General features: G+C 35.3%; 1 protein-coding gene across 6 annotated transcripts in view; it reads right to left on the reverse strand.

The window, feature by feature from the left end:
• kdm4c (lysine (K)-specific demethylase 4C) overlaps positions 1–27,275 on the reverse strand; it is a 209,372-nt gene that overhangs the window by 18,978 nt on the left and 163,119 nt on the right. For all 6 annotated transcript variants that reach the window (XM_015345786.2, XM_015345788.2, XM_015345785.2 and 3 more), the window contains 2 exons: positions 6,166–6,354; positions 3,818–3,988 (listed from right to left, as the gene is read on the reverse strand). In XM_015345786.2, the coding sequence (XP_015201272.2) occupies positions 3,818–3,988; positions 6,166–6,354 (360 nt within the window). The remainder of the gene's footprint in view (positions 1–3,817; positions 3,989–6,165; positions 6,355–27,275) is intronic.

The following is a 27,275-nucleotide window of genomic DNA, read 5'->3' on the forward strand; positions in this document are numbered from 1 at the left end:
AAAGTCAATTGTGTTGTAAAGCAACACATATTTGGCTGCAGTGTGATGGGTTTATATTTTTATGTTGCTGTGAATTGCAGAACAGCAAGCCTGTAGCAAACATTAGACCTTATTGACCATGTTACAGCAGCTCACAAGTTTTTGAACTTGATGAGTGAGGACTATCATTACTTTTACAAACTGCACTGAAGTTCAGAGGTAAAATCAAAAGAAGTAAAAAAGTACATCTAAACTCTGAAAAATAATCAAAATTCTATATTTCTGAACCCAAGGCATACAGTATATTAGGAATTACTACAGTCATTTTAGGTCAATTAATACTGTACCTAAAATAACCTACACTGAGGGGTGCTGTTTGCTTTAAATTGAGCATAGAGAGTGAGAGTCTGAAGTACTATACAGAGATTCAATTAATTAGGAAAAGTGCTGTCACTCATTCTATCTAAGAAGGTATAAATTGACAGATGAACTACAATCTTAAGTGATGGTGTTTTTGGCTGGCCAAGGGTGAAGGGCGAGAAGGAGGGAAAAGGAGAAGTGAGATTAATGCAGATCCACTGTGGGTTTTGCAGACATTGCATTTTCAGCAGAGAGTGGAAAGGCATGAAGCAGAAATCGATAAGCATAAGGAGGGAAAGTATGCAAAACCTATTTGAACTAAAACCCGACAGTGCTTACACATGATGCAATACTAAAACTACATGACAACATTTCAAGGATTATACCTAACACCCTTCATTGGCCTAATAACACACTATAATGGGAAGTGTAGGAATTAAAGGGCATCACATAGGAGAGAAAACTCCAATGCAATGAAAACATTATGGAAAAAACTGAAATTCTACAATTAAAAAGAAGATCACCCAGTTTTGAACTGATACAGCAGAGGCAAGGTAAGGCTGACAGTGGTGTAGCCAGCTAGATGACTGTTATCAGGTCTTGTGGTGCATCCAAACTGACTTTCAGATTCCTAAAGACAATCTTGGGGAATTCTTGGGGAACCAATAGTCTGCAAGCTTTCGTTTCATCTGGCTTTTCTAGTTGTAGCACTTAATCTCCTAATGATTAAAATCACATTACTTATCAAAAGAAGACTGATTTCATTAATCATGTATTAGTTTCATGTAATATGTATCTACAAAAGGTAGACAGAAAATAACAAAAATTATTACTCACTCACAACATTAAATACCAGTTAACACAAAACCACCATATGTGTGCTGAGGAAACATATAATAAAATTAAAATATTCTTAATTAATACCACGCACTGAGCACCTGTCTGTTTTTTTTTTTAATCACATGATGTGAGCTTAATATTTTGTTATCACAGGAAAGAAATATTCAAACAATCAAAAATCCTGTAAATAACTATCTACTGTATGTGCCCAACAATTTATTGAATTTTTATTGGGCATCAGTTTAGATCAAGATTTGTCTCTATGTGATTTTTTTCAAGGCTGTACTTTGTACATACATTCCTGACTAAATGTTATAAAAGCCATGCTTTAATCTGAAGCTCTATGATTAAATGCAGCTTTGTAATGACAAAATGTAATAAAGTGATGTATTTTATAACAACTATTTGTTGTTCACTTAAGAACAGTCAAGAATCCAGAAGCACAATCACCTACAGTGGTATATCATTCTCAGAATCCAAGGTATGTCTCAGAAGATTGTGATCAAAGGAAAAGTAAATTTGGTTTAACATGCTTTGCTTGGAAAGCCACGTGTTGTGCTGCTTTGCACGCTCATTCTATCAGTTAAGAAATGGAAATGAAAGCTAAATGGGAAATATGTTTTGATTTAAAAGCAAGGGAAATCAATTATTTCCTGGTTATGAGGTTAAAGTTCAAGCTTTCATCTCCTCTGGATTGATAATAAACATAAAGTTCGTTTTTATGCACAAGTCAATGAGATAAGGAGGAAAATAGTAAGACTTGCCAAACACCCTTTGAATAAAAAAACACCTTAAAGCCTTGCTACAGAACATTTATTTATACTGTAGCTGTAGAATAAATGAAGAAAACCAAAAACAGAGCAAATGGGGAATATACTTTGAGTCTGAATTATACAATCTGTGATAAAAGTAAAGGAATAGCACAGTTGAAGATACACTAAAAAATATGAATGTATACCAGGTCTACACCGAACAACCCAGATCTTGTCTAGGTCCAGATACTCTAATAAATCACAGACTGTAGTGAGTACTATACCTATATTTTACAAAATGGCAAAGTCAAATTGCCAACAAAAAGTTGGAAAAAAAATACCTATTGAACAAAAACCCCTTAGCTTCACATTTTCTTTCTGTTGCCCGTTAGATGAATTATAGCACAGGATGAAGCTTACCTGGCATTACAATTTGAGCTGGAGGCTGCCAATTTACAATGCCACTACCCAGTGCTAAACAAAAGACTGACAATATGATTCCTTTTGACAGGCTGTTTCTGAGAGTGCTTGCTCACAAGAATCTCTGCTTTTGCTCTGTGAAAAGCTAATCCAGGTGACTTTCAAAAGGCTCTTTTCTGCCATCTTATATTAATGTTTTCTCCGCCTCTGTTCGTGCATACATATTTGGCAGCAACAGCATAAAGGGTCAAGCCGAAGAGTGCAGCAGAGACAGAATAAAAAAAGAAAACAGAATGGGAGCAGAAAGCTCACCTCTGTTACAGAAGAGAAAAAACATCAGAAGTATGTTAGAACATATTTGTTAACCTTAAAATTCCTTAGCATTGTCACTTTGTGTTCATCAGCTTTCTCCCTCTTTACAAAGTCCATGGCAGCTATTCTATATCTGGAAAAAGAAAGCATCCTGATTTTGCTCATCAGCAAAAAGTGAAGGCTCTTCATGATGGTACTGTTTTAAACAGTATCATCTGTTCTTTTCTTACTGTTACTGTTCTTTTACAGTATCTGTAATGTGATTATTCATTAAATCTTAAGAGAGTGAACAGAAAATTTACATTCAGTGAACCCTTTCTTTTTATATTTTTTACTGCTTTGCCAGTTGACAACAACACATTCTCCAGAAAAGAGAACTCGCCTTAAACCTGAAGACCTCCCAACATTTTTTTAGATCTACTTGGACTCTCAGTTAATGGCTTCCTTGAAGGCAATTTCACTATTATTGATGATGGTAAAAAAATTTTGAAACAGATTTATATGAAACTCCAAGGGGAAAAGTACAGGGTAATACATCTCTACAAGGAGCAGGAGATAAGTGGAAGGGAGATGGGTTGTATGATAGGAAAAGGATGGGCATGAATATTGCTCAAAGACATTTCACTGGTTTGACTACTGAATCATTGATATCACTGTCAATACATCTACATGTACAGCAGTAAGACATATTACTGTATAAGAAGATAACTTTGTCTTTAAGATTAAACCAGAATCAAAAGTCTTTTGACTTTTGAACTTAAAGTACGTAATTTTACAGTTCTTGAGCGCAGGAATCTTCAGGAAGACGCAATGAAACATGAGAGAGGCCATGGGCAATGAGGAGGAAAACGCACATGCAAATTCTGAATTGCGTCTTGGAGAAGCTCTGGGCCTCGGCGGATGTTCTAGAAGCCTCAGGCATCTGAGAATTTTCTAAAAGCTTCAAGAATGACCGGCCTGATACCACAAATAAACATAACCGTGGACAAAGCAAAAGAGGTGTACTGTATATCAGGAAAAAAGTTATGAATACGGTATATATGACTATATATGAGTCCCAACATTATATGCAATCCATGTGCACCACTAAACATAAATTAGTTCAATGGCTCTATTTCGTGCAACACAACTCTGGCTTATAGAGATTAACTTACCACAATGTCTTCAGGAAACGTATCATTGCTAAAGGAGCCATCATCAAACATCACTTCATAAAACGTCTGGGAAGTGACCTCTGTGACTCGGGAGCTGTAGTATCTCAGGTTTTTGTGCTTTGTAATGACTGTCTGCCCAACTGATATGTCCTTTTTGGAAGATTTGCTCTTCTGGAAAAGGGAAAGCATACGGGCTGTAACTCGGCATTGAGAAAGTGATGGAATCAACACAAACGACCTGTGGTTCAGAGTGAAGAGTTAAACTAGTTATAGCTAATCATATTTAGCATGATGTACGGTATGTGTTTCCGGGAGTAAATACAGTCTTTAATATCTTAACATATCAAAATATAACATCACATATATATAATAGCACACACTTCAAAAGTAAACAGACATTGTTAGTTTAGGATAAACCATAGGAAATAGCTTCACTTCTACAAATACTGTATATAGTATATCAATTCCATCCATTGTGTAAATGCTTTATTTAATAAAGGGTTCCAAGGGAATCCCAGCCCATCCCAGCAAGCAGAAGGCACACAGCTGGATGCACCCTGGATGGGATGCTAATCCATAATAGGGCACACTCATATGAGGGACAATTTTATTTCATTTTGTTCAAGTACTGTAGATGTAGCTAAGTGTTCAATTTGTCACATTCAATTCACCTTTCATTTAGAATGTGCTACCACCTGGTGACATCGTCAGGAAACACAGATTTTACCGTAAACTTTATGTTATGGACACTAAGATCTACACATTCTTTCTGCCCAATCCGACATGGCAAGTTCTGTCCTCATAGAGGTCCTACAGTAACTGGATTTAAGTCATGGGTAGTCACAGCTTCAGTCAAGCTGGACTGACAGCCTTTAGATTTAACTATTTTCCGAGCAACATCAGGGCGCATCCATAAAGACAGGTTTCTAACTTTGTTTTTCTCTTGACTCGGCTTACTGAGTCAATTTTACAGTGCATTCCGTGGAAATCATGACCCATGACAAAACATGGCTGACATGTATTATGCAAAGGCTGATGTACAGTACACGGCTTATGGTGACATAACTACTTCACTTCTTAGAAGAGTAGAATGGTGAGAAAGCCATTTAGTTGTTGTTTTTTTTCCTGTTAATAGGAGTTAATAAATAACAGCACTGTTAAAACCAAGGAAAGATAGAGAACATTTGTTTTTAACCTGTGAAACTGACACAGGCCACTGAAACTGTGAAAATATTTGGGAAGGAGTCTCTGCTTTCATGTATTGACACTGTGGGAGGCAGTGTCAGTGAGGCCTCTATGTGCAGCTCACACTGATTCAACTGTAACGGTGTGTCTTGGCATACAAAGTTTTAACTCATAAAAGTGAATAATAGGCTGGCAATCACTGAAAATATTTTAGGAATATTTTCTTTGTTGTTTAAATACCAATATTTTATGGTGTTTATTTACCCTTATAATTAATTTAAGAGAGATGTACTGAAACAGGCCTGTATTATGTCCGTACTATATTCAGCTTTAGAAATGTCTGCTTTAACAGTAAAAGCACGATGATGAGTGATGTGACAGAGCAGGAGGTGGTACAGGAAAGCATATCATATTGTACATGACGAGTCAACACAAAGTTAAAAACTTTCAGAAAATGAAGGGATGTCAAAACTAGGCAGAAGGGAAAATTCCAATTATATATTTTATATAGTATATTTATTTTAGAAAAAATAAATAATAAAATAAAGCTAAAATGTCGAACTTTATACAACAACCCATTAAATACCTTTATAGTTCAATATATTTAAAAATACATCCATTCTCATTTTGAGACTTTAAAACATTGAAACTCATTACAATTAAACTTCCAGTAGAATTCCTCCAGTTTCTTACATTTCATTCCTGGTCACATTGCCAAAGCACACATTGAGAAGCCATGATTTCTGATAACGGTTTCCATAGAAATAATGCACTAAACAATCTGTTAACCTGGACATGGACAGGCTACGTTTTTTTGGCTCAGAATCAGTCTTAATTTTCATGCAACTGAGAAAATTGAAAAAGAAAAAAACAGCCAGCACCAGAAATTTTAGAAGATTGGATTATTTTAAAATGAAGTGAAAAAACATGTTCTTTTTGAAGGGACTTTGATACAACAGCTCGTGAGTGGACTTCTGTTGATCATGTTTTGTAGAGCACTCTGGGATCCCTAAGCAAGCAAGTCCCTGTATAAGCACAAACCTGTACTTAGATGTGTAGTGCTGTCAATAGACACCTCAAAGATATGTTAAAGTGTTGCTGCAATGGTTTAAAACTAAAGATACAATATTTTAGGAAGCACAACAACAGTTGATATTACTTACAGCTGCGGAGTTGCGGTTTTGGTGCCTGTGGCATGTGATGAACACTACATATGGCCAATCATCTGGCTCCATGGTCACTCCAGCTGCATGGGCACAAGTCACATGGAAGGACGTTGGACAGCGGCCACATGAGCACTGTATACAGGCCCCCGACACCTTCTTGATTCTCTTGCGGCAGTAGACACACTTCTGCAGTGGAAAACGAGAATGTAAAACAATTACAGTGCAAAACTACACATCCGTTAGAGCCACCTGAAAGCTCCTTTTCCTAAATGGATTAAAGTACTCATTGCTGGAAATAAAGAAAGGAAGCAAGAACAAATAGCATAAGGGGATTTTGCCATTTCTATTCTTTGGTTGAAGCAATTATTCATGATTATGACAGATGAATGCTGGCAATTGTTCTTCTGCAGGTTTCAAAGCCTGCAAATTATATTTCTCTGACTAGATTTTTTTTATCTTTTTAATGTTATTAATTTTAATATTAATATTAATATTTCAAAATGTTATCATATGCATCTGATAAAAGGTATAACATTAAAATATGTATGTAGGTAAAACAGTCATAAACAACTGCATGATTTCTATTGTCTAGCTTGAATGTATTTAGTTGAGCTAAATGCGCTGTAAGGTATCTGTTGATTTCCTTTAAGAAATATAATTGCAAAAATACAAACAGTCCAAATAGCTGAAAGTAACACGTTTCATTTTGCAAATAAAATTGGGGAATATTTATAATTTTACAGAGGTCATCAATGTGATTAATTAAAAAAAGATAAATCTGGTTCTCATCAATCATTTACATGCTGTTTTAAATGATTGCTCCACTGTATATTGTAGTACATGCTTTTCAACTTAACGAGTAACAAACTAAATCAATTTAGCAGATTTTTGACAAAGATTCAAACATATCTGTATCTACAGTATACGTATCGGTTAGTCTGTAAGAAAAACATTATAAGACAGCAAGCTTGTATCTCATCTACCATGTTAGAACTAGAAGATTAAGATCTTCCTTAACTAGTGGCAACTACTTCATCACCCATAGCTCTAGGTAATACTGGTGTGCAAAGGTCTAAAAAGGGCACCAAGGAATCCACACATTACTACAAGCACTGAGGATAAGGGAATTTTTCAAGGAGATATTTTTTTTCAAAGAGATGCCAGCAAAACCTTGTATCAGATCCCATTACATAGCAACCTATCTCTAGCTGACTGAAACTAATCTCAGTTTCTTTCTAGTATGGCAGTGCACTTAATAGTCTTCCCAGTTACTGACAACAGGTATCTGGAATTGTGGTGAATTGTAACCCAATATCGTAAAAAGAAGCTATAGTGTATAATGGGGTTCTGCTTTACTACTAAAGTTTCAATTATATATGTTTGTTTTATACAGATAAATACACAAAATTGTTATAACATTAATCAAGTACTTGAAGACAGTGAATAAAAACGGTTATTTAAAAAGTGTCTGACAAAATATGCATTTAACATGTGTCTGCTGTGATGACATACTGTAGAGAAGTCAGAAGCTTTATCATTCTATAAGACTAAGAGTTTTTGTAAGCCATGGCAAAGCACATACAGTAGGTTGCATAGGAGCTCCCATGACCAGCATTGCCTGTTTATGAAGTTACACCTGAAATCACTTTAAATCTCTGTCAGGGAAAAATAACTGTAAAAACTCTACTGCAGAATCATCACAAGGAAATGAAAGAACATGGCACTCAACCCATAAAGGCATGTCTAACACAAATTTGGTTAAATATTTATAAAGGTTACGCAACACTAAGCCTTTCAACTAAAATATGCAATCTTAATAGCAGAGCAACACAATCAAAATATATATTTGTATATAAAAAGTTAATCTTAGTACATTGCCAAACAAAAGCTGTTATTCAGCTGATGGATGGTAGCGAAAAGATACATTTTTGTCTACAATATGTATATCAAATACAGTAGTTTTATCTATTTATTTTTATTTGTATTTTGTTAAAACCGTCAAATAACATCAAACCTATATACTGTAATTGGCTTTGCAGAAGCTCATGGGATAAATCCTATGTGTATTTTCCCAACTTAAACCAAGATGTCAATGCTGTTTAGGGAAGACTAAAACAGGTTTGATGCAATGTTACAAAAATGAAAAGAACAAGGAAGAGTCAGTACAATTTTATTTCAAAACACTCGATTTTTAAAACCAAAATTTTACAATTACATTCAAAATCCTAGTTGGAAGCCATGTTTGGGAACATACAGTAGATATCGTTATATCATTGTTGATATATATTCAAAACAATTAATTAATACCCTGTGCAAAAATAGTAATTATTTCACAGTTGCTATAGCATTAAAAACTAGAAGCTTAATATTTACATGATAATCAGGGTATTCCTGACCTTAAGAATTTATTTTTAAAAATCTTTTAAGTTATTATATATATATGTGAATTGTAACTGTGTTTGTTTCTGGTCATAATTTTTCACATTATTGCAGAAGGGGTACTAACCAGACATGCTTTCCACTTCTATAAGAAGATTGCTGAATATTACAATCTGCTGCAGTTCACTTGAGAAAAGAGGGACATTAACACTGCAGTTAAAAACTTCAGGTCACAAGCTAACTGATAGTAAAAAAAATATATATACTGAGTAAGAATGAACGATTAACCAGCATACTTTTTATATTTGAATCAACAAATTAAGTACCTAATCATAAATAGATACACTATGCCATAAGACAGAAGACAAACAGTCTATTTCTTTAGGAATTAATTATGTGCACAAATGGCAGCCGATATATTTCTGAAGCCCTGTGGACATCACTAGAGAGTAAATAATGGTTTTGGTGTTACATAAATAAAAATATTTCATAATAATCATCAACACAGGTACGTATATCATTATCATATATTAATTTTTTACATCTTTTTTGTCCTTTTCTTACTTTACATAGACTAAAGGAAATTCAAAGAAATTCCTTAATTCCTAAAGAAATTGTGATATTGACAAAAAGGGTAATTTAAAGTCAGCCACATTAAATTAGATGTAAACTAAACAATCTAAAACAAATTCCCCAGGGGTGTCTGATACCTCTTCCAGGTTTCATGTCAATACAGAAAATGGCTTTGGTGTACAAGAAACAGCACTCTTTATTAGGTCCTGCTGATCGGTCTTTAAATAAAGAGATCAGCACAAGCTAATTAATTGTGTGCATCCGTATTGACTAAAGGTTGAAGGCTTTATCCAAAGAACCGGCAATCCACTGAAGTCTTCAGACACATTCAACTCTGTTCAACATAATATAAAGCTTAGAATTAATTTGGGTTCAGGTTTCGTCTCTGAACATTTTTCATGAAAAATGGTTTAATGAACATCCACTAATTAGAATTTTTTAAAACATGTGGTTAAGTCTATCTATGGCACGAAACCTTATCTAAAAAAGTCTGAGTTAATTTCACCACAACATGGTTTCGCATTCATACTCTTCAGGGAATCTCACACTTGAAGAAAAATCTTGCATCAACGGTTACTAATAGTTCTTTCTATTGAACAATTCCAGAAACAGACTATTAGTAAGCGATCCTTACGGCAGAAAGGAAAATGAAATGAGACTAAATAACAACAACGTACTCTGTCCACCCACATAATCAAGCACCAGCTACAACAGTTTAGTTTGCATATACAGTACAAGATGCCCTTCCATTTCAATTGCAGTGCAGCTGTTTCTCTTTCGAACAGGCAGCAATACTGCTGTTGCAAATGTTTTTCGAACTGGAGTTCTAGAAATGTGAAGCACTGGCACTGTAAATAATATTTTCAGAGATATCTGATTGAAGAAACAAGTGAACATAGTACCAGAAGTTAAACAAAACGCATTTTATCCAACACACTTCCTCTGCGTTACTCAGAAGGAATCGTTTGAATGCCAACCAAGTGAAACGTATACAAAAACGTTTTGTGCAGTAATGACTGACATTTAATCTGTAAAATCTTCATCAGAATGGTCACAGGTAAAAGGCTATTCAGTGGATGTGGCTCTATATCTCTAGTGGTCCTAGCCAGTTTCGGACGCACTGGAATCAACCTTGCACAAAATCCCCTTATACAATTTAGAGTAAACAATAAACAATACAGGGAGGACATGAACGGTCCCAAACTGGCATGCTCTCCAGCCTAGAATTGAACCCACAACCCTGGAGCTGTATACCTCTCTGCTACCCAAACTATGCTCCAATATCAAAGCCAAATCTATAATATACCAAAATCTATAATAAACCTGACAATCAGTTGTTTTTATTTTGTCCCATTAGCGAAAGTCATTAAAATATAATTCATTTTCCATTTCATGCTATTTCTTTGGGTAAGTTACTAAACAACAAAATCTCCTTCAAACCTTTGGTAATTTGTATCCTAGGATTAAATGAATTCCAGTTACCTACTTTTCTTTATTTTGCACATTAAATGTACTTTAGACAGAAATACAAACACATATATGGCCTGTATCTACCTATATTATAAGTTTAGCAATGTAGATAAGATACAGTGCTCCAATAAAAGCCACAGTACATTCTTTCAGCATAATTGTAATATACTATATCACTGCCAAGGAATGGTCAGGGACAGATGTTATTTTTACAAAGAATAGAATAAAAAACCTACCAGGCAAGAGATTAAAAAAACTGCTAAAGAGAGGAATTCCACAGGTAGGACAAGGACTTTGCAAAACAATTACATTTTCTCTTAAATTGTATTCATTTAAAATATCACATGTACTGTAAATAATCAGTCCATTTGTTAAAAATGTAAATGAATGTGCATAACAATCCATTGTTTTAGGAATGCTATCTAGTTTTATATGTAAGCCATCCAATATTCACAATGCAATTTAATGCATTGTTATGTAGATACAGTATTACTATCCAATTATTACAGCATCACATTATGAAACTGGCAGCCCTGCTGAAGAGATACGAAGAGGGAGATTTAAGAGCCATATTCATAAATAAAATATTTAAGGAAAAACAGCACATGTAAACACACAGAGGTAAGTAGGTTTTCATTAAACCAGGGTGTTGTATCGGGTTTCTTACAAATTTATTTCCCCTACATGTCTTAGCTGAGGGCTTAATGTTCCCCCAAGATTTGCACTTAAGAATCTCTGCATTGCTTCCGTTATAATGACAGTGAAACACATTAATCAGAGAGATGTACAGGGACAGCCCAATCACCTGCAGCAAAAAAATGTTGCTTCTTAATAAAGCATCTAGTGCTTCTATAGCAAAGCTGAGAAACACTGGGGTGGGGAATACTTTTTCTTTTACTTTAACAAAAATACTTTTACTGTTTTATGTATTCAGATCTACAGAACTTAGCAAAAGTATTCAGGCCCTTGCACAGTTTTCACATTGTGTTCCTTCAAAGCTTATAGTCATGACACTGGAGTGATAATGAATATTTAAATGTACACACAAGCTATGCCACATATTCAAAGCAAAAAAACACATAAAGAAGCAAACAGATGAATAATATGAAAAAAAATTAAAAGTCATGATTGCATAAGCACTCAAATGATTTGCTGTGGCAAACCTGAATTATTTAGGTGCACAAAATTACCTTAACAAGCTACACAATTAGCAGAGCGGCCTCTGTCTGTGCGTAACCATAGTGGTTCGCATGATTTCAGAATAAACTGGATATATCTATATCTGTAAGATCTCTCAGTCAGGTAGTTTACTTCAAGCGAGGATTTAACCATGAAGATCAATGAGTTTTCAAAACAACTTGGGAATTAAAGATGAAGATACTGAAAACAGGTGCGAAAGATTTTGTGGTCAGAAAATAAAAGATTTTGTGGTTAGATAAAATTGGAGCTTTTTGTCTAAATGTAAAATGTTCATTAGACACAGACCCAACATAGGGCATCACACCATTCATAATGTCAAGAATAGTGGTGGTAGCATTACTATACGTTATAGTTCTGTTTCTCAACAGCAGTGGGCAGGTTGTAATATACAGTAAATGGGATAGATGGAATCAAGTTACTGACAAATCGTAGACACCAAAAATCACCTTTCAGTAAGACAATGAGCCAAAGCACAAGGCAAAAGTCAGAGTGGTTTAAGAATGTGACCTTGTCCTTGAGTGACCCAGTCAAAGTCCTGACTTCCATCCCATTGAAAACTGTGGAAAACTTTGAAAACTGCAGGAGACTTCATAAGCTATCCCCAAGTCAATTGAGAGAAAAGGAGGACTAAAGTCAGAGTGAAAATTTGGTAGAACTGAGAGTTCACTGGTCAGAATACTCATCTAAATGCAAACCACATCCTTCATTTTTGTTCTCTTTAGTTTCTGCTGACACCTGCTTGAGCTTATCATACCCTTAGAAGTCTTCAGCTGGATCATCTTATTCAAGTTCGGAGTGAAATGTTAAGCTTAAAAAGAACCACGCAGGCATCATTTTGTAATGTTTTACAAAATGGGACAAAATAGGATGAATCTGAATACTTTTGTTAGGAACTGTACTAATGAATGGTGATTTGACAACTGGCAAAAATATAAAATTAATGCACAATCATATTCATACACATCAATTAGTAAATGTGAGTTAAATGGACTCTGGGAATAGTGATCAGCATCACCTGTTAACTGTGTTTGAGGGACTGATGAGGCAAAACACTTAACAGCTGTGATGTTCAGTGAAAAGCAACTCATCTGGTTTCTTAATTAGACATGTTTTAGTATTTTTCTGGAACTTTCCAAAGGTGTGCTTAAAGGGATGTCATTTGACAAAAAATAAATCTTGAGAATATGGAACACTAATTATCCAACATCTATTGCAGCTCTGTTGGTATACAATTTATATATTAAGACTGTATTACAAATGTCTTGGCTCTTTTGCATTGTTTTACATTGCTTTCCTTTCTTTACATAGAAACAAAATTCTGTAGTAATCATTTACTTCAAATTTTATGGATGTGTATAAAGGTGATGAGGTACAGTCAACCTAAAAATTGGTCAATTAGATTTGATTGGCAAATTGTCAATGAATTACCACAACCATTCATGTTGGCTGCTCATACGGTACCGTGAGTTGCTCTGATTGTGTTTTTAAAGATTCTGATCCAAGCAAAATAAAGATTGCAAAATACTCACACTCATATCAGTAGCCATGTTGTTTTAATAGTAGAAAACACAAGTGGACACTTGCAGTAAATTGTTGATTCAACACCAAAACTAATATACTGTAGTAAACTCCGATGATAAAAAACATATAATTTTATAAACGTATAATACAGTGCCCTCAAGACCTGAACAAGGACTTTTACAAAGCTCCCTTACTGACTTTTCCTGTGCTTTTGTTGCCATGACCCCCTGGTTTGTGTGTGTGTCCCTGACAGCGTGTGTGCAGGTGGCATGACTGCTTCAGCGTGCTGTCAGCACACATGCCTTGGAGATGTGAGCATGCAGTCACGCAGCACACGCGGGGGAGAGAAAGCATGAGAGTACAGGGTCCCCTGATGGGAGAGTAAGCATCTCCCCCATCCTTGGGAATCTCTATCCCCTTGTGTGACTTCCCCGGTAGGGGAGATAAACAAGAGAAAGGCTTCCTTCCCTTGGAGAGTCCGGAATGCATGTGTGCAGGTGCTGCTTCTGTGAGCTGTAATATCCCATTCCATTCGTTCCTCATGCTCAGACTCATGTCCTGTAATATTTCTCTCCTGAGAACCCACTAATACCATAAGTTTCACTGCTACTTTCATGCTGTATAGTATATCAGGTGGGTGTAATTCAAGCCTCAGTTCAGTTACTATGTCCTCTCGTTTGTGAATATGAAAATAATGTGTGAGAAAACAGTTTTTCAGACTTTTAGTCATGCTCTTCTTGCAAAGGGAGGGGTGGTAAAGTATATTTCTGCTCACAGCACATCTGGTATAGATTGCAGTTTGTTGAAAAACTTATTTCTAAGGGCCGAAACATCACCAAAGGCAAAAGAAAATGAAACTATAAATCTGCTGTTCCGAAGGAAAAAGGAAACCCAATCCTTTTTTTTTCTTAATCTTTGCAGTTCATACCTTGTCAATGTACACTCTGGATCACAGTAGTGCACTAATCTATCCCAGGTGTTTCATCCAGCGCTCCCTCTGGGCACCCTGTACTTTCCTGGCTGATTTGGTTCAAGTCAAATAGCTTGTTGGAACATGGCCATTTGACTTTGTTTCCTATATTGCTTTGCAACAAGATACACGGGGAGGCTACAGTATAATTCTGTCTCCTTTAAAGGAGAAAGTGTGGGTCAAGAAAATAAGTCTGATAGCTTTATGCATGTTCTTGCTTGAAGGCCAATCAACAGGGACACTGAACTCCCCCTTAATCATCTGGCATTCATTTTGGGTATTGCTGAAAAGTATGGAGACCACATCAGGACTATCCTTGTTTTCTTTGGATAGTCCAAGGCCTCTGTTTAACAATACATCATCTTTCAAACTCCGATCAGAAGATGCTCATTTAAACAAACATACTTTATCGATACCTTATTAACCAAAGATAATTATTTAAGCTATGCTTGCATGTAAACAATCTTTGGATTCTATACTGTATGGTATACTATACACTTTTCTATAACAGAGTAAAGTACTGTACACACTTATAAAATGCACAATTTGTACTTTTGTTCAAACCTAAAACAACAGAAAGTCAAAAAGAAGAAGTCATAGTTTATCAGTTGATATTATACAGTAGAAATGTCCATCATTAGTTTGATATATGTGATAGGTTTACAGTATGTGAATATTTGTAGGTTTAAGAAAAATACAAATTTTGTGGAGTACAAAACCTCTATACTGTATATTAGAATAGTTCAAGTACTGTAGGTAGCTGCATCAGCATTTCATGCTGAAAAGAGAAGAAAAGAAACACAACGTTTAAGCTGTGGAGCCTTCTTCGGGTGTCAAACCATCATACCTGAACCTGCCCAACAAATGGAAAATTATACAACAAAAAATAAGTGTATTATTATGTACATCTGCACCACGCTGGTGTCCAACAGGGTGGCAAACATTTCCCAAAAACTCACTTCGTTCTACCGTTGTCAAGTCCATCTGAAGTAAGATAATTCAGCATCCAATGTCCCGAAGGCATATAGGAATCGTTCTCTTGTCAAGCAGAGAATATTACACCTGTTCTCCATTTTTCTTTATTGATTTTTACCATGCTTCACATTCAACAGGTTAGTCTGTCAGGTTAACCTCATCATCGGTGCCCAATCACCTACCTGACTTGATTTAGTGTAACAGTCATTCAAATGTAACTTGGTTAGTTGTGAATGATCAATTAAGCAAAATAATGTCAAAAACATTCATACCTCAAACCTACAGTATACACCTTTTTTTCAAAAATCATGCTTCCTCGATAGAGAAATAAGCTTCTTTTGATGCTCAGTACACATAATCTTTTCTCTCTGGAATTCATATTTTGAACTTGAGACCTACTGTATAATCCTTGCAATAGAGTTATGTGTTGAATTAAACTTTAGGAGAAATTTTTTAAATATTAAAATAAAAATAAAATATAAGATAGAAGAAAGAAAATAAAAAAGTGGCAATCATATCTAAACTGTTTTATTTTCATCATGACAGTGTGAGTATGCACACTTTCCCTCAACACAAATGCAGGTGTATTCTATTGCTAAATCTGTAATAACAAGTCAGGCAAGCCTCCTTATGTCAGACCAAGTTGCAGATGGAGAAAAATGTGAATCCAAAAGCCTAAAACTACATTATCTGTTGTTCCAATTATGTGCCAGATGAACTGAGGGGCGAGAATACAAACAATCCTCCAAATCCTTTCTGCCATGGGTTTTGCATGGGTAACAAGGACAGGAACTAGAAAGAAAGCTGGATTTATATCCAGCACAGAGACAGGGCGAATCAAGAGACACAGTTCTTTTTTTTTCCTGAAGAAGGCTCCACAGCCGAAACAAGTTCCTTTTCTTTTCAACAAGGAATAAACTTTTACCTGTTCCTTTGCAGCCTTTGCATGCTGACGCAGCTACCTACTCAAACCTGCTGTATCTGCTCTTTTATCTTCCCAGAGAAACATTATCACTGCAACTACAGTAGTTGTTGATGCACACACACACACTAAAGTTATTAATTCCAGTTTAACTACTGGTGGCATTTTCAGTGGACTGAATTGTTGCATCAGTTTTAACCCAATAAAGATGTGATGGCTTCAATATTTTTATTTTAAAAAACACATGATTAAATATTATTACCAAAGAAACACAAACCTGAGAATTATGACATAACCAATACCTTCTATAATTTAACCTCTCTGTCTTAAGCCCAGGTGCGCTGGTGGTGCAATAGCTTGTAGAGTCTAATACAGGGATTCCCTATCCTGGCTTAGGATACCTGTAAAGTTTGCATTCAACCCATGCTTAATTACTTAATTGATGTCTTAATTGAATGAACAAATTGGTTGTTTAGAATATCTGCAAGTTTTTGTACTCATTTTTTTTACTTATGAAAAGACATAGTTAAAAGGCTACATCCAACATGTTTAAGAGGTGAAAACAGTCAGACAGTTCAAATTAATCTAATTTTTAAATCAATTACGGGTGCAGTTGAGTAACTGAGGGCTCAGCTAGATAAACTGAATCAAATTCACGAGGGTTTGTGGTCCTCAGCACACCCGCAGGCTCTCAGTACGAAAGACAAATCACTCTGCTTCGCCACAATCTTACATTCACTGAGCACAGGCTTCTTTTGAAAACACCTGTGCTCAATTAAATCAGACAGTCTTGCATTTGGCTCTAATGGTCCTGTGGCCACCCGGGAAATGTAGTTCTAACCCTTCCTGATGGCTGCCTCATACTACACAAAGGCAAGGGGGTAAATTACAAGGAGTAAAGACTATGTCATATGCTTGGCCTATAATACTGTAGATGCCCTTTATATCCTTACACCGTCTTTCATCACAGAACATTCGACATGGCTTTCATATCCAAACAAAGTAACTAAGAAAATATCGTTTTAATTTATGTCTTTGATGCATTACAAGCAGCTGTCAGCAATTCACATGGCTGAAACAGGACCATTGAGAGGTCTAGCTCGTGATATTTTATCGGTGGTTTGGATGACTTACAAAGACAGTCTATTGTAGCTTTCTGGCAGGTAAAATATTTGAAGCTTTCCTAATTTGTCTCAGTACAATACCTTATTTTCTGATTTTAGGTTTTATTTATTTTGGGGGCGATGCAGAGAAGGTGGTGAGGACCACTTTGCAACGTCACCTCCTAGGAGGAAAATGGGCCTCCTGCCTAAACTTGTTTCAGAGAGATGGGGGAAATTATTTGAACCTGACTGGCCTCAGCACCAACCTATTCCCACAGACATGTCTGCAATCTGATGATACCTTGCAAGGACAGGGCCATATCTGAGACCTGTTCTCATAGGCACTCATACAGGAGGTATCATACATACATTCGGCATTTATATCTCCTTCATTAGAAATGGGACTTGGAAGTATCCTTAAATTGGAAAACACAAGTGACCAGAAAATGTTGGTGAAGAATTTGTTGAATTACACAATTGACGGTGAAGAATAAAATAGAAGCTTTAGAAGAAGCTGAGGATATGTCTCTGTTTAATTTAAACAGATTTAATGGAAACAGAATTTTCCTAGTTCTGTATGGGTTCATTAGCTGAATGATTTATGCACAATTTGCACCATTTTAATTTTTTTGGTCAACTTAAGGCAGCATTTCAATTTCATCAACCTTACTCATCAGAAGTTGTCGACTTCAGTCAACTATATACAAATAGTGCATGATTACTCTCATTAGAAGTGGCTCATGAATAAACAAATGTTGATTTTTTCCTAATTCACAAAGGATTTCATCAGAGAAAATTGTGGAATTTCATCTGGCTCATTTTAACCTGTTTGGTACTGTATCTGAAACACTGTTTGACTGTTATTTTTTAGAGTTTGAAAATTAACTCAAAGTCTTTTCTGTTCTGAAAAATTGCTCTCAGGTCCCAATGTCTACACCCAAACATACATAAAACAAAAGACAACTTTCATACAATAAACATTCTTTGCAAAAAGTGGTTTATATCTTAAATATCTTATTTTGTCACCTTGCATAAGAAATTTGCAGAATTAAAAAATAAAACACATTGAAAACAGACAAGCCTATAATTACCTTCAACCTATTACTGAATTCTAAACATAACAATGATGCCTCGGGTTATTTTAGTGCTACTGGCTGCACTTTTTTTTTAGTCTCACTCTTTAAAATATGCCATACTACTGTTATGGTCAATCTTGGACCAAGTCTTTCAAGACACTACTGCGGGTGTTATACCAACAAAATATATTTTAGCTTTATCTTACAGAGTACTGTACAGTATTTTGGAATTTCTAGTAAGTTAAAAAGAACAGAATGTGCTCAGATTTGTTCATACTGTAGATAAGAACCATGGCCAAAATGTCATGTAATGGAAAATGATACATACAAAATGATACAAATATTACAGTAACATCTACAGCACACAACTACTAATGTTCTATGTGATTGATCTTATTATTTCTTCCAATTCCATTAGTCTCAGATTAATAGAGTATTGTGTCATTCCCCTAGCCATCACTAGAGATTATTTCACTGTCAATGTGGTTAGGTACTGCAGGTTTTGCACTTCAGGGACCTCAAGACACGTTTTCCCCCTTTTCACGCAGCTCTGCTAGTGGTCAGTTAATAATATATATGATGTCTCATTTCTTTTCCAATTCAAGTAATTTTTCAAATTTAAAATTAGACACCGTTAGCTTGAGACTCACAGGAATCTTGTCACTTTTGGCATTTTCAGGTTGAATTCAACTGTACTGTACATCAACAAGAATATTTGTATTACTTAAAGCACAAATCCCACACAATTTTTTACTGTATGTTGTGCCTTTTTCTTTAAACACATTTCTGATCTACATCTACACTATGCTGTATACAGCACTATATGTGTATGTTGCTGTCTTAGTCATTTTTTGATGCATGCCTGATTTCGTATTAAGAAGTCTGTGGAATACTTCCATAGGGAGGTTGCTATTTTGGAAACACAATACATTTTACACTGCAATCTTTACAGCTCCCATTAATGTTTTATGGTTACAATAACTTGAAGTGCAAGGAATTAAGTCAGCGAAGTCATAAAATTAACACTAATGAAACAAAGGATACATGAGTCAGCTGTGTCCCAGAAAAAAACGTCAACTTCTATTTTCCATCCCAATGCATTCTGGCTTCAGGGACTGTATCTTAAAATACAAGTCCTGCCACAACATCAAACAAGATATAAAGTAGTCTTTTTTAAAAAAAAGGAAAAGAAACAAAAAGAAACACCCCTAAAACATAAGTGGAAATAATAAACTATCATTAGCTTTATTCAAAAAGAATGATCCCCCAATTGTCTGATGTCTTTGCATCACAAAGAGGTTTGATACCCTTTGCAGATGTCTTTGGGTATTCCATAACAGCTTTGATGTCTTTGATATCTGATTTCCTAACAGCGGGAATGTCATTTAAGAGGCAGGACTCCATAGGTTCACTGAGCAGCCACTGTTCTTTCAGTTTTGATACTGCCTAAGATTTCAGTCTGGACACAATGTCCAAAGATTTCAAAAATTAAACCTGACAAACCTAAAAACTAATGAAATATAACAAACCCTGAGCTCAAATTCAAATGACATTTCATGTAATGTCCTTCAATTACTTTACATTTTCCGTTGGGTCAGATTTGGCCATTGCTCAAGCATCAGACCACAAGTTCTTACAGCTAAATGAAATCGATTCCTCAATGTTACTGTATGTTACATAAGCATGTGATGCACTTACTGTAGATCAAAGGTGCATTATGAACAGAAACACCTCCTCATATTGTCTATAACTGATATCATAAACAAAACTTTTGTTGTAAGTATAGGGAATAAATATGAACAAGAAACCAAACATGTTTATTTGCAGATGTATAGACCTGCAACCAACTGCATTCAAAGAAAAACAGAAAACATTAAACATTATTGGGAATGGCAATGGTAAAGGGTCTTTTTGAAATTCACATTTTCAAGAGTGAGGGGTTCCTTAAGTTTCAGATAAGTATTAATGGTTTATGAGCACAGTCAAAACATGTGATGTAAAATTAAAAACATTGCTTTAGCTGAAACCTTTCTAGTTAATCCACACAGTTCCTATTCATTGTCAAAGGGTGAGTTTGAAAACATCCAAGAACAAAACAGAAGATAGCTCATACCTTTATCAACCATGTGCTTATCCATCATAAGAATGTTGCTTCCCAGTAAAGGTCACAACAACATGATCCCTAGCTCCGGAGGACAGGGCATGAGGAATTATTACTTACTGCAAGACGCATGCACAGGAACAATTTAAATGCACCACTTAATCAAGCCAACATGTCTTTGGAAACAGCCACACTTGGAGAAAACCAATGCAAACCCAGGGAGAACCCTAGACTGAGACTGAACCGGGGAAGCTACCCTCAGCCCTTAAAGTTCCCTAGGACACATTTTTAGAATAAACTTGCAAGTCAAAGCATTCTAGATTTCTTTGTTTATTAATTAGGCTTTGCATTTTGCACAGTGATGGTGACAATGAAAATCAAACGCTGGAATCGGTTCAGTTCTGCTTCTGGTGTACACCTTTTCAAAACTGGCTCTCAGAATGTGTTTGTAAATATCCACTGGTTAAGAAACCTTAAAGGTTTGCATACACAGTAGTGCACAATTATTACACAACCATCAGTATGAAAAACAACCAAGAATATTGACTTTGAAGAAGGGCTACTTCTTAGTTCGTGTTTTAACTATACTGTATGCAAGACCCTAACCCTAATTGTTGCTAAAAGTAATAAGCTCTCAATTAAGACATGCACTGCAATGATGAGTCCTGGAAAGGGACACAACAAGTGAAATAGTTACTGAATGTTTTAATTGTTTTTTTATGAGGTTATTGAAAAAAATCACCTTTTCATATCAGTGCCCTTAAATACACACACAAATACAGTATATTATTGTTCTGGTATGACATTAGATGCACCAGGTTTCTGCTCACTTTGGTTTTGTTAGCTTTAACAGGTATTTTGTGAGAATCAAATGCCTTTTTTACATTCAAATGTGAGAGCTCATAATGTCTTCTGTTGGTATGACATTCGAGTTGCTTTACTACTGTCTATGGGAGTCTTATCCTCGTTTCACGCAGTAAACAGATGAAATAAATGCAGATGCACAGATAAAAGCCCTAATCATTAGCGGAAGAAATGAGATCATAACCAATGTGACAAACCAAGAGCCTAGTTGGAATTTTCAATATTGCGAATTACATTAGATGAAGATCACAGGATGCATCCAGGGGTGATCTTCATTCCCTTCCATCAGGGAAACAGTGACAGCTTCTATGTAACATGCTGCGCCATCACTCACACTTTCATTTATCGAAATGGAAAGTTAAAACTTTCGCAGTGGAAATATGTCACTAGGCTAGCTTCCAAGGTCTGACAGAACACTGTTCGTCATTATGGAAATCAGGCTACAAGCTGTTACTACAAATCCCTATCCCTGCAAAATAATACTAAAATAAAAGCCATTACTGCAGTTCATAATCCTGCATGTCTCTGCAATATCTGTATGTATTTGAAACTAACAAGTCAAGGAATGACTGTTTTGTGAAAGTGTATGCTAGACTGTCATTGTTGAGGCATTAACACAAAATGAGAATTTGTGTTTTATCCTTTTCTTACTGTATGTGTGTCCCTGAAATCAATCATAAAGACGCCTTATGAAGGTTGCAACATGTGCAATTGCCATGTATCATGTTTTATCCACATCACATTAACTGAGGGTAAGAAGGACTAGAGGTGGGAATAAACCTTTTTGAACATCACTTGCTTTGTAAATTAACCATGCAGTAGATTATTTTTTTATGTTTACAGATATGGGGTCCAAAACAAATTGTTTTTTTTAATAAATTTTACGTGTGTCTTGTTGCCTTGGAAACCCCTTCTCCCTTATACAGTACATGTGGTGTGCAGGCATCTCTTAATAGTGAGATGGTGATTGAGAATAGTGAATTTTAGAGTAATGAAATGTATTTCTGTTCACATATCTGCACAATTGTATATGAAAGACAACTGGGATTAATTGGTTTTATTAAAAATAAAAAAGCAGTATTCTAATCCCAAATTTGGAACATGTTGAATAAGATGACCACTGAATTGAAATCAAATATTATATAAGGGACCGCCATTAATGTTAATGGCTGAGAGATACTGGGTGGTGTTCTCTTCACCCAAATAAACCAGAACCTGTACTTTCTAGTAAATGAGCAGGAAATGTATTTATCAGTATTTGTTCTTCCTGTTCTCCAGCAAAAACCTCCCAGCAAAACCCCACCCAGAGCACCGCTGTTGATATTACACTATCAGTTTTTTTTTCAGCTGTTAGCTGCCAAATTCTAAATAAACATGAACCAGATTGCTAAGCACGACAGCACAAAATGTTCACTGATCTCACATGTCTCCCAAATGGTCATTGTATCTCATTACAAATATCAAACACACAGCTGGCACCAGGTTTCCCATAATATCAATGCTGATTCTTGGCATTCGCTCATTGTGTGCTAATATTTTAGTCCCTGAATCACCATACTGTTGCAATAATATTTCGCAGTCAGTTTCTACTTGAGCGTATGTACAGTATAATCATTTGCTGCTAGACTGCCATGCAACAGGATTGGGTCGAATAATTTGTCTTCCTATTAAGGGGCACATCTGGACAGATAAGCATTATTATTTATATTCACTAAGCATTATTATTTATTTCTAACAGGAACAGAATAAATAACAGCGGTGCATAAAATGTCTGTGAAGGCCCTTTTTTCCTGTGATGAGAGTTAAATTATTTAATAATGATTGAAGAATAGAAAATTATTTAATATTGATTTATAATTTAAAAAGAATAAAAATTATGACAAGCAATTGGTTGTTGTGTGAATTGTGCCTTCATAGCACTAAAAGCAATCAAGCCGTTTTTTAAAAAATGTATGCAGACTTGTCTAAAACAGCAAAAATGATTAATAGGTTAATCTTATTAAATTCAAAATCCACAGTATGCTCTCTAAATACTGTATACCAAGGTTTCAAATAACAGATCATCTTGTCCATGTGCAAGCTATGTAACACAACTGCTGTTCCTCTGAGATGGTGCCCAAATAAGCATTTGCAATACTATGGAAGGTCTTCCTTCTTCAAGGAAAATAAACATATGTTTAATATGAGAGAAAGATTGTTGACTGATTCGCTTAAATGACATGATTAAATTAAATAGGTTAAAGACATACTGTAACTGGGGACTGAAGTACTTATTAACTTCAATAACTCTTTTCCCAAAACATAACTTATCCTAAATCTCTTAATGCCAGTTAATAAGTGGTAAGTTATCACTTTCTTTTCTATCTGAATCTCACATCTCCCACAAACTCTAGTATATCACTTTTACTGTTTTCCTTATAAAAAATATTTTCCTAACATTAGTGTTTTCCTAACATCATCACCTTTTCCATATACTGGATTCAGCAGTGCAATTTAAAAAAAAATCTATAATCATACAAGTGTGTGGAGAATGCCAGTACATACAGTACCACCTCAAGATTTGATGCTCTAAAATTACTGTTGGTTCCATGCAAGAGGATTTTTAGATTTACTTTAACAATAAAATAATAGATTATCATTGCAAACAGACTGGCAGAAAAAAACAACAAAATGACATCTCTAGCAGCCATATGGATGTTCTTCTGCTTTAGAAGCAAAATATGTGGACCGTAATCATAACCATAAAGTAGATGTCACCTACATGTATTTACTTCTTGCCACCACTAGAAAGTATGTACAAGGACAATAAGACTTCAATATTAAAAAGGAATAGAAAATAATTCAGTGAGTTAAAGGGAGACTCTGTATAAATGAACACTACATACCCAGAATAAAACATGAAATAAAGTACTGCACTTTTTCCTGATTATATTGATATTGTGTTTGAACGTCATAAGAGCTGTGTAAGCTGATAATACAGGTTGTTAAGGTGATGTTATGAGCATCAATGAGAAGTGTGCCATGAGTCAAAATAAAACCTGGGTAACGAAATTAAGAAATATTACAGGTTCTGCCAGGCCTAGAACCTTGCAGCATGGGCCATATATTATCCTGATAAACACTGTCTGCCTCGGCCAAAAGGCCCAGAGCAGCGCCAGAACATTTAATGACATAAAACTGATAAGCAGCCAAAAGTGTCGCATGAGATGTAAAACAGAAATAGATTCAATTAATCTTAGAAATTGCCATTTCGAAAAGATAAGACAGATGTCTTTGGGATATTAGAAATTAACAAAAAAGATTCGATGTGTATTAATTCAACTCTGCTGTCCAGCAGAATAATTGCATTCTAAAAGCCGGAACCATTATGTGGTTTTTGTATTTCTTGCTTTACAGAACATGACATTAATGTGCCATACTACAATAGCTTAATATAGTCAATTCCCGAGACTGACTTGGTCGACCACAATGGATATGCCAATATCGTGTGATCATATGACAAAGAAACATTCCTGAAACAAGGAGAAGGTTTTAAAAAATGCTAAAGAAAGAAAAATGCAGGTGCTGGTTATTTTGTGCAACAAAACATGAATATATATGGCCAATTAAGAATATACTACACTCTTTGGGAACAGCAGGACAATGGCTTCTTTATTCCTACAGGCTCAACAAAAGAAAAGCATACATGCCAATGATCTTGTAACCTGTGTAGCCTTTCTAAATGAGCATTCAATACTGGTTGGCAAGAGGTCCTAGCTCATTGGGCGCTAAGCAGGAATTTGTATGAGGGGGCCATGCACATAACACTTCATAAACATTATAAATAATTCATGTGAAATGAACAGCAGTGGAGAAAGATAAAAATGTGTGTAAACAACACATAAACAACAGCATACATTCATTAAGCATGTTGCTTATTTACACATGCAATCACCAGTCTTGTGATTGGTGCTTGTAACTGCCAATCAAAACAATCAGTCCCAAGCCATAAATAATCACAAGAATGTTTTCATTAGTTCTAACTTTGAAAATCTATTTTCTGTCTCAGCTATGTTTATGGGGAGTGTAACTGTAACAGCATTTCTCAGTGTAACCCAAAGGGTAGTATATACCTGCCATGTCTCACTTCCATAGATAAATACACTTCAATATCCAAAAAATAGCAGTGTTTTAACTGAAAAACACAAATTTAGTATGAATATCCACAAAACAGTTTTGTTTTATCATGTTGGTCCCACTTTACATATTGCATTTGCATTTAGTTGCATAACAAAAATGAAATGCCTGACTCAAATTCACATTGGATCTCTGGATTCGGAAGATGCTCAGCTGGTACGCAGAATGAACTGAAGGGGAAATTTATTAACTACAGTACACATTACTGTGTACTGTACACACATTACAATTGACCTGATTTGTAGTTAGGGTTACTTTATAAAGGTGAATGGGATCTATTAATAAATATATGCAACCTGACAACTACTGTACATTCTACTCCAAACTAATAAAGCTACTAACAAAGAGATAGATAAAGCACGCACTGCCTTATTTAGAATGAATTTAGAATTGTATTTTTTTATCAGCACCCAGAGAGAACTGTCATGGGTGGGATGACAGCTCAGCTGCACCCACATTTCAACATTCGTCCTATACTGTGCTGCGTTTTTGGATTGTTTTGAAAACATACAGTTTTCAAAATGGGTGAAAAACTTAATGTCAGGTTACTATGAAAGTAATCATAACAGTAAAATGTGAAAAGAGAGTCCCCCGAGTTCCTCATGGCCCTAAGCAATTGTTTCTTGGCATCTTCAGAAGAACATGTCACAAGAGTTATCTCTCAATTGTTTGCGTTTTCCATTAGAATTAATTCTGTCCCTACCCCATCTCGCAGATCAAAACCATTTTGCGAAGAAGATTTTAATATGTAAAATGCCCACGCACAATCTTTGCTTGTGTAATTATCAAGAGGGGAATTTTTTGTTTGTTCTGAGAGAATTACAAAATTATTTTTTAATAGAAGTCCCTTTTTTTATGATCAAAACAGATAAAAGAAAAAAAATCTACATTTTAAGTGGTTTCAGTGAAAGTAACATTGGAAAATGTAAATGATCATACTGATAATAATACATGCAATACAATACTCATACATTATGACAAATTTCACAAATCCTACCTACACATCCACTCATATATATATATATTATTAAATTAAATATAGAATATTAAATCCACTATTATAATTCTAGTGCAGTGTTAGACAACGCTGGTACTCTTTATTTCAGGTTTTCATTCCATCTCAGACTTTAATGACTTAATTGAGTCAATTAAGTGGATATAAGTCACATCAGCTGTGTTTTCCAGGTCTTAATCAGGTGTTAATTAGAAGGTGTCTCTAAAACCTGCAGGAACCTGGCACTCAGTGACCAGGGTCGCCCTGTCCCTGTAAGTGAGATATATTGCAAAATCTGCCATTGTGAGTGATGCAGAATAACCTTGGCATATAATGGCAGACAGACAATAAATATGTATTGCTTTACAGGCCTTAAATAATGTATTAATATTTAATTTTCGATACCCATATATGTTTTGTAGCCTTGTTGGAAAGTTTCTGACTTTTTATGACTATACAAGGTTAAACAGCTTATGGTTTTTAAGCTTACAGTACATTGTCAATATGATGCTGTTTGTTTTGTTGTTGTTTTTCCCTTGACTTACTGCAGCATGAAAGAATCACATCCATGAGTTTCAATTTCAAGGTTTCTGAGTGCATAAAAAGACAAAACATCATCATTCATGGACTGCATATATTTGTTTTGCAATTAAATAACCCCTGCCCATTTTACTTAAACACCAACAGTATTCACCTTAAAAAAGTCAGCCTTCGCTGTGGGAAAGGTGCAGTACAAAAGCCCACAGTGTATGATGGCTGAGGAGCTGTGTGTAAAGCCGTTTT

Source organism: Lepisosteus oculatus, chromosome 1 (genome assembly GCF_040954835.1).
Source record: "Lepisosteus oculatus isolate fLepOcu1 chromosome 1, fLepOcu1.hap2, whole genome shotgun sequence".
In the NCBI taxonomy this organism is placed as follows: domain Eukaryota; kingdom Metazoa; phylum Chordata; class Actinopteri; order Semionotiformes; family Lepisosteidae; genus Lepisosteus; species Lepisosteus oculatus.